Here is a 9,022-nt window from a genome sequence, read left to right on the forward strand (position 1 = left end):
AAGCGAAAACTAAAATTTTCTTTGTGGAAATCTAATATTGTCTTGCAGATATCGGAACCTAAGATTGTCTTGCATCAAATCAATTAGGCTTGCTGCAAGAAAATATTTTATCCCGTGTAGTAAACAGAAAAAAAAGTTTTGTTTTTTATAAAAGAACCTGTTCTTTAGGTTCTTCATAAATTTGATTTTTTTTCAGAAACACTGTTTTATTTTACAATTTAATCCAGGAAGGAAACGAGCATTACTAAAATATCAATAATACTTTAAATTTATCGGTGATGTGCATACAAATTGTGGAACATAAGAATTGTTCGAATATACTGTTCTAGTAATACAAAATTTGGGTTTATATACAAATTCTTACATGCTAACGTAACAAATAATCAAGTGTTGAAAGCAATTAATTTAGGTCGCGAACCGTACATTGCGCGCGGTGTGCATTACGCAATTTTCGGTGCGTGCGAAGACTTCGGTCAGCAACGTTTGCTAATTTACTTACGAAAATAAAAGAATAAAAATATATTTATATTATTATATACTATAACTCTTATATTATATATTTTAAGTTTAATAAAAATTAAGTTAAAAATTTATATATAAATAAAAATTCCCTTTAGGGGAAATGTCTTTCCGGTCACAACGAAAACGTGGTCGACCCAAAAGAAACGTTTCCACCGTCACCATTCATTATAAGACTGATAAAAGAGAAAAGAAGAATGTATCGTGAGATTAGGATAACTGAGAACGCCGAATTGAAAAGAAAATTCAATGATTTTAATAAAACAATTCATAAATTAATTTGGGAATTTAAATCGGCAAAATATATTGAAGCATGTGATAAAATAAATTATTCCAAAGGGAAAAAATATTTCATTAAATTAAAAAATTAACCAATTACAAAAAGAAAATAACATCACGTATACTTCAGAGATTGATTTAGCGACAACTCATATATCAGGAAGAAAGCTACGAATTTTTGGAAGATGATGATTTCGAAAAACATAAATTCCAGGAAGTAGTGTAGTACTTTGGTAATAAAATGGAACGATAAGTCGAACCTCAAAAGAAATGAAAAGTATATATTGATAATAAGTTATATATAAACTATATATTGAAATATATCGCAAACCATTTTAATATAATAAAATCAAACAATCATAAATCAATATAACAAAATATAATACTCCTATATATAACAAAAAATATAATACATTATACATATAAAATATAATAAATATTATAATAATCTAATTGTGGTAAGTCTAATAAGGTCCATTATAACATCAAATATTATTAGTATTTTGTATAACACCCATTATTCTCTATGCAACATTCCAATCTGGTGGACATCGAATTAACTAATTTTTCGCATACATCCTTGCCGCGAAACAATTCCCACACAACTGTAATGCTGCGGCGCAGACTCTCCACGTTGCGAATCGGAAAGTTGGCATTTTTATGGAACTGTTTTTCCACCAAAGCCCATAGATTTTCGATTGGGTTAAGATCCGGTGACCGCGCTGGCCAGGGTATTCGCCTAACCTCATTATGGTCGTCAAACCACTCCTGAACAATTCTTGAAGAATGAACGGGCGAATTGTCTTGTACTATCGTGATGATCCCTTCTGGATACCAGGTTCTTACTGATGGTATCAAAACATCCTCCAGCACTCGAATATATTCAATCGAATTAAATCTTCCTTGAATTTCGGTCAGTTTTCCCGGGCCATGAATGCTCATCCATCCCCAATAACCCAAGGAAATGCGTCCAGTTCTTGTATTAGATTGAACATGATTAGCATCATACCGACTTCTATCTCTTCGCCATAGTAATTTTTTATGGTCGTCCGACGAACAGAAGGTTTTCTCGTCTGTGAAGATGACTGATTCCCAATTATATTCAAGGTATTCACGGGCAAATCGTAACCGTGTTGTAGCCAATTGCTCCGTAATTAGGGGTTTTTTTACAGCTACCCGGTTATGAATGCCTTCTGCATGCAATGCTCTCCGGATGGTAAGATTAGAACATTCCAGGCCTTGATTCTCCTTGATAATTGGGGACGTTGTAAATGGATTGGCCGTGACATATTCAGCAATTCCCCTTCGCTGAGCATTATTAAGAATAAGTCTTCGGCCTGATCTAGAAGTTGTAAGGCCAACTTCCCCGTTTTCTTCAAATCTTCCAATCCACCGATATACTTGACTCACCTATAGTAAGAATGCATCTATGTAATAATTATTAAATACGAATGTTTTTATCAGTAAAAAATTGCACATGCCCTCGGAAAATTGAACTGAAAAGATTACCGTATAGGTTCGATTATCAGCCCCGTCCGATTCTAAGACGAACCCCATTTTCATGAACGATTGTTATAATAAAAAGGTAGGTATTTTTTAAATTAAGACACGATTTTTACATAACTTAACGAAAATATACAGAAAATATAATATGTATTTATTAACAAATTTCTCGAAATATTGTATGGGGCATTTTAAGACTCAGCCTACTGAAAGGAAGTGAATTTAAAAACGAAAACGACAAACTTCAAAAAATGCCCAGACATATTTGAAAATCGAGCGTATACGGTAATTGATAGAACTTACTGATAAGCCTACACGTTCGGCAATTTCCCGTTTATTTATTCCTTCTTGATGAAGTGCAACAATTGCTCCCCTCGTAGTCAAACCTGACTCTCGTTGACCAAGAACACGAGGCATGTCGTATTAAACAAAACAGACAAATTTCAACTAAACAAATTTTTGTCATCTGGACATAAAATCACTTTGCACACCCCCAAGAATTTTTATGACTGCCATAAATTACAAAAAAATTTCTAAGACAGAAAGAATTTTTAAGAAAGAAATTTTTGTCTTTAAAAAGGAAAAAGCCTTATTTTTAAAATAACATAAGAGATATACTTATGTTTGAAATAAATACACGTAATTTTGATATTGAATAATTCCATTTCAAATTTGAAGGAGAGTTTCATGAAGTTTTATTTATAAGTTATTAATTATATTACTGAGATTTTTATCTGACGTTTTATTTATAGAAATACTTTAAAATCATTTATTAGAGGAACATATAAAAAATCGTGTATTTGTTGTGCTTAAAAATATCAAAAAAGATTTAAAATAAAATACAATTAACACATTTAAAAAAAGGGTGATCCATTTTTCGGCCCACTCCAAACTGGGACGGTTTTACCTGGATTTTACTCTCTTCCTTTAGTCTCAGAAATAGAGTTGAATAGAAACAAAAAATGTCTCTGTCTTTTTCCAGTACCAGCGTCATGTCGGAGCTAACAGCGGCCGATTCGCATTAATTCTGAACAGAGCTGTACAATGAATTTCAACACCATACATTTACAGGTTTTCCCGTATCTTCCGCATCAGAGCATTATATGGTTGTAGGATACATTATTCTGAAGCGATCTTTCCAATAAAATTTTCCAATAGCGGATAACTTTAATCTGTTCCCGTGCGATAATTATAAACATTTCGAACAAATTTTATTAGAAAGAGCGCTTCAGAATAATGTATCCTACAACCGTATAATGCTCTGATGCGGAAGATACGGAACCCTCTGTATAGTTTTACACAATGGTAAAAACTCATCGCCCTGATCGGATAACATTACAAGGAATATTTTAAGAAGATTAGATGATGAGGTACATATATACATAATAAAAGTCTTTAATTATTGTATCAAGAACAGATATTTTCCTAAAGAATGGAAAATGAGAAACAATAATTTGTATTCCTAAAAAACGACTTACTCTCTCCGAGGGATTACAGACCAATTACTCCATTATCCGTATCGAAAAAACCTTTGAAATTGTTATAAAGAACAGATTACTGTCTGTGGTCAATTCGTTCATTCCACCATATCAGTTTGAATTTAAATCAAAAATGTCCACTACTCACCCTTTTAAAATTCTAACGTCAAACTCATTTAAGCAAAACCGGCATAAGAAAATTCGGCATTACGTTTAGATACCAAGAAGGCATTTGACTCAGTGTGGCATAAAGGTCTTCTATTTAAACTGGCAAGAATGAACGGTTCACCATCCCTAATATTATTAATAAACAGTTTTTTGTCTAATAGAACACTACGAGTAAGAATGAACGCAAAATAGAAATTTTTATACTAAATTGCAGCCATTTATAAAAGTCCATATTTATGGACTTTTGTATCAACATTGAAGCATGGCACAACATTTTAATATCAAAATGTTCCCTTTAGAATCGAACGAAGAATGTAGCTACATCTAGATTATCCGTCAATGTATACACACCTGTCACTTCTCCGGTCGCTTCGGATTATGGACAGGAAATTCAAATATGCGAAGATTGGGGGTATTTATTAGACTGTTCTTATACTCAAAATAAGAACATATTCTCAACATGCTGCTTAAAAAATCACACATTAACTGTAAATATATTCAGCTTTTCTAAATTTATATACTATTGAAAATTACTTGAGGATATAAAAGCTAATAAACACTTCAAAAGACAATAAGAATACAATAACAGACATAACCATAAGAAACTATTCACAACTAAAACACTTAAAGATGACTAAACTGAATATCGGGAGAAACAACAAGAATTAGTTAAGTTAAAATGGAAGAAGCAATCGAATGATCATAAAGAGTGTTCGACGAAACACTATAAGTCAGGGAGAAATGTATCGATGATAAAATTAAAATTAACGATCAGAAAAAGATTGTTGATGACGAAATCGGTGATAGATTATGCCCACCTCCCACTATTTTAGATAAATTCGATCACCATGACGAACAGCGAATAATAAACAATGATTTATTAGAACCACCGATGCTTTGTGCCGTAACCGATGAAAAAAATTATAAGAATTTCCAAGATATTAATAAAAATAATAATAAGCATTGTTTTACCCCAGATTTAAATGATTCTAGTCCGGAAAACTCTTCGTCATAAAAAAAAGAAAAGGTGGGAAGCCCAAAAGTTCATTACTATCATGGAGTTTATCGACAACATGAACGTTGGTTGCTAATGAGGCTAAGAAGGGTTATGCGAGTGGATACCTTTTAACGGCTAAACAAAAGTTACTTGAAAACAGTACCTTTTCGGATACCCCGCTGAGATTAATCGAGGAATCCAATGAACACAAGAAGGAGAAGAATCAAAAAATAGTGGAGAAATGTAAAGTAAGGTTGAAATTGAAAATTGAACCTATGATTAAGTGTTATCGGCAAGTTGATGACGATGATGAAATTGAGGATAAGTTTAAGGAAGATAAATTTAAGGAAAATAAACTTATTGAAAATAAATTTAATGAAAATAAACTTAATGAAAATAAGTTTAATGAAGATAAGGTTAAAGACAAACTGAAACAAGAAATATTAAAATTGGGTCAAGATAAACTAAGTCAAGAAAATGTTGGTGAAAATCTTCAAAAAAATGTTAAGAATGAAATGAAAGAGATTGACTATCGTTGTCTATTAAAACCGGATGATTTGGATAAAAAGAGAGTTTTAACAGCAATGGGAGAGTTATTTTACGCGGGAGAATTAAAAGCGATTGAACCGCCCGACGTTTACTCCATAACTTTGGACGGGGACTTTTTTTATTTTAGATTTTGGAAGTTTATCCAAGAAACGAAAAAGAATTAACGGTCGGAACAAGAGTAGCTGCTTATAGGAGTCAAAAATATCGTTGCCTTTATCCCGGAAGTGTGGCAGAACCCGATTCACCTATCTCAAAGTTTCTTTCCGTTTATTTCGTCGACGGCGATAACGGAAAAATTCCATTGAAAGACATCCGATTACTCCCTTCGGATTATCCCTTCATGGAATATGACCCAAATTCTTTATCGAGCTTAAGCAAGCGTAAAAGAAGAACGTTAACAACGGAAGATTCGAGCGGAAAAAATTCAACTCCACCAACACCGAATCAAAAATTCAGGATCATTACGAAATCCAGGAGAGTCACCAAACGAATTCCTCGACGTTTAATGATATTAATGATGACAAGAATAAGAAGAAAATGGAAAACCAACAGATTGAAAAGAAGGAGCGAAAACATCGGTGTACCGAGGAAAATTGTCAACACAAAAATAGGAAGCATAAGAAACACAGGGAACATCATCATAAAAACGAGAAAAGTGATGAAAAAGATATTGAAATAGTCAAAATTAATATTGACCAAATCGATTTCGATTCGAAAGAAATTAATGAAGAAAAAGATATTAATGCTGTAATTAATAATGAAAATGATTTTACGAGATTGACGATCGTTGGGAATTGAAAGCGATTGAACCGCCCGACGTTTACCCATAACTTTGGACGGCAAGCAAAGATATCGGCCCCACATTATGCCTATTTTAAGAGATGCCGTGAGTTTATTTATTTAACATTTTTGCATCGTAATCTTCACGAAAAGTCTTCTAGAATGACTCCAAACACGATGGGGTTATCTCAAAAATTCTTCATGTTACTAATTGTTTTCTTTTGATCTTTGTTGTTTTTCTAAGATAAAATAATCGTGTTTGCATTCATTTTAAAAGATTTTTAATGAAATTTTTTTAAAAATTGTAAATTAAAATTGACGTTTATAATCGGAATTCTAACCATTTCGTTTAATTTTAAAATAACTTTTTAATTGCTTAATGGTATGAACTATTATACTTAATAAATATGACATCCTCACAAAATTTGCATTAAAAGGAGTGCAAATACTCCATATTTAGTTTAAACAATAAAGTTTTGAGTAACTCCGGTTGTCAACGTCAAATTTTATTTTTCCATTTTTTTAATCCTCTTTAAAAATACTGTTCTAATTGCAAAACGTCACATTTCCCTCAAATCGTTTGGACATCGTTCTCATCTTGGTAATTTGATTCAAATAATACACCCTAAAATGAATTTAATTAAACTAATTACATTAAATAATTAAAATAAATTAATTCTTACGGAAATTAGGAACTTAATATCGTATTCGGTTGCTTCTTCTGGGTGATGATGCCATCGAACATGGCAATTCACATTGCCTAAAATCTCCCAAAATTCTTCTTAGATTCTAATATAGGCTCGATCTGAACTTGCGGTCGAAAAGAAAAGCTGAAATCGACGAAAAAATAGTTAATTAATTAATTTAAACTAATACTAGAACAAACACTAGCACTATCACTAGAACTAACACTAGACCTAGAACTAGAAACTTTCGGGTTAAGCCGTGCGCTTTTCGAAAAAATGTTTTCAGAAAACAAATTCGAAGTGACATTTCGAACTTGTTTCTGAAGAAGGCTGCAACATGGCATCCGAAATGTCAAACATTTTTTCAAAAAACGCACGGCTGAACCCGAAAGTTTGTAGTTCTAGGTCTAGTGTTAGTTCTAGTGATAGAGCTAGTATTAGTTCTAATTTTAGTTTAATTAACACTCGCCGTGACAGCCTTCGTACTTATAATTAATGAATTTATTTTTATTTTTAATTGTTTAAGCTGGTCTATTTCGAAATACCTGCTGCTTTCATCCAAAGTATCCTCGATATTCTCCATGGTAATTTCATCTTCGGGATTTGCGACCACATCATCTTCTAATTCTACATTAAAATCATTTTCATCATTAATATCTTTTTCTTGATTAATTTCCTTCGAATCAATTTTTCCGAAACTTTTCTTCGAATCGAAATCGATTTCTACATTAGTAATTTTGAGTACTTCAGTATTTTTTTCATCGCTTTTATCGTCTTTATGAAGATGTTTCTTGTGTTTCTTATGCTTCCTATTTTTGTGTTGACAATTTTCCTCGGTACACCGATGTTTTCGCTCCTTCTTTTCAATCTCTGGGTTTTCCATTTTCTTTTTATCCTTGTCATTATTGATATTATTAAACGTCGAGGAATCCGTTTGGTCCTGAATTTTTGATTCGGTGTTGGTGGAGTCCAATTTTTTCCGCTCGAATTTTCTGTTGTTAACGTTCTTCTTTTACTCTTGCTTAAGCTCGATAAAGAATTTGGATCAAATTTCATGAAGGGATAATCAGAAGGGAGTAATCGGATGTCTTTCAATGGAATTTTTCCGTTATCGCCGTCGTCGAAATAGACAGAAAGAAATGTTGAGGTAGATGAATCGGGTTCTGCCACATTTCCGGGATAAAGGCAACGATATTTTTGACTCCTATAAGCAACTACTCTTGTTCCAACCGTTAATTCTTTTTCGTTTCTTGGATAAACTTCCAAAATCTAAAATAAAAAAAGTCCCCGTCCAAAGTTATGGAGTAAACGTCGGGTGGTTCAACCGTTTTTAATTCTCCCGCGTAAAATAACCCTCCCATTGCTGTTAAAACTCTCTTTTTAACCAAATCATCCGGTTTTAATAGACAACGATAGTCAATCTCTTTCATTTCATTTTTAACATTTTTTTGAAGATTTGCACCAACATTTTCTTGACTTCGTTTATCTTGACCCAATTTTAATTTTTCTTGTTTCAGTTTGTCTTTAACCTTATCTTCCTTAAACTTATTTTCATTAAGTTTATTTTCATTAAATTTATTTTCAATAAGTTTATTTTCCTTAAATTTATCTTCCTTAAACTTATCTTCAATTTCATCATCGTCATCATCTTGCCGATAACACTTAATCATGGGTTCAGTTATCAATTTCGACCTTATTTTACATTTGTCTACTATTTTTTGATTCTATTCCTTCTTGTGTTCATTGGATTCCTCGATTAATCTCAGCGGGGTATCCGCAAACGTACTGTTTTCAAGTAACCTTTGTTTAGCCACTAAAAGGTATCCACTCGCATAACCCTTCTTAGTCTCATTAGAAACCAACGTTTATGTTGTAGATAAACTCCATGATAGTTATCAATTTTTGGGCGTCCCACCTTTTCTTTTTTTTTTTGACGAAAAGTTTTCCGGACTAGAATCATTTAAATCTGGGGTAAAACAACACTTATTATTATTTCTATTAATATCTTGGAAATTCTCATAATTTTTTTAATCGGTTATGGCACATAGCATCGGTGGTTCTAA

The 9,022-nt window shown here is 32.3% G+C and overlaps 1 protein-coding gene across 1 annotated transcript; it reads right to left on the reverse strand.

Annotated features, from left to right (window-relative positions):
* Positions 1–6,844: 6,844 nt before the first annotated feature.
* LOC139431219 (protein winged eye-like) lies at positions 6,845–8,629 on the reverse strand. The gene is made up of 5 exons (XM_071198856.1): positions 8,270–8,629; positions 7,880–8,228; positions 7,446–7,829; positions 6,957–7,033; positions 6,845–6,898 (listed from the first exon to the last, which is right to left on the reverse strand). Exons 1-5 carry the CDS (start codon positions 8,627–8,629, stop codon positions 6,845–6,847), a joined length of 1,224 nt encoding a protein of 407 aa, XP_071054957.1.
* Positions 8,630–9,022: the final 393 nt, after the last annotated feature.

This window comes from Onthophagus taurus, chromosome 8, assembly GCF_036711975.1.
Source record: "Onthophagus taurus isolate NC chromosome 8, IU_Otau_3.0, whole genome shotgun sequence".
Lineage (NCBI taxonomy): Eukaryota > Metazoa > Arthropoda > Insecta > Coleoptera > Scarabaeidae > Onthophagus > Onthophagus taurus.

What these genes read in the sequence shown, in the direction of transcription:
- LOC139431219 (XM_071198856.1), bottom strand. Translation starts at nt 8,629, where the DNA reads ATGATTAAGTGTTATCGGCAAGATGATGACGATGATGAAATTGAAGAT. An exon ending in GACCAAACGGATTCCTCGAC is followed by an intron (nt 7,830 to 7,879) that starts GTTTAATAATAT and finishes TGGAAAACCCAG; the next exon opens with AGATTGAAAAGAAGGAGCGA. An exon ending in AATAAATTCATTAATTATAA is followed by an intron (nt 7,034 to 7,445) that starts GTACGAAGGCTG and finishes GGGAGATTTTAG; the next exon opens with GCAATGTGAATTGCCATGTT.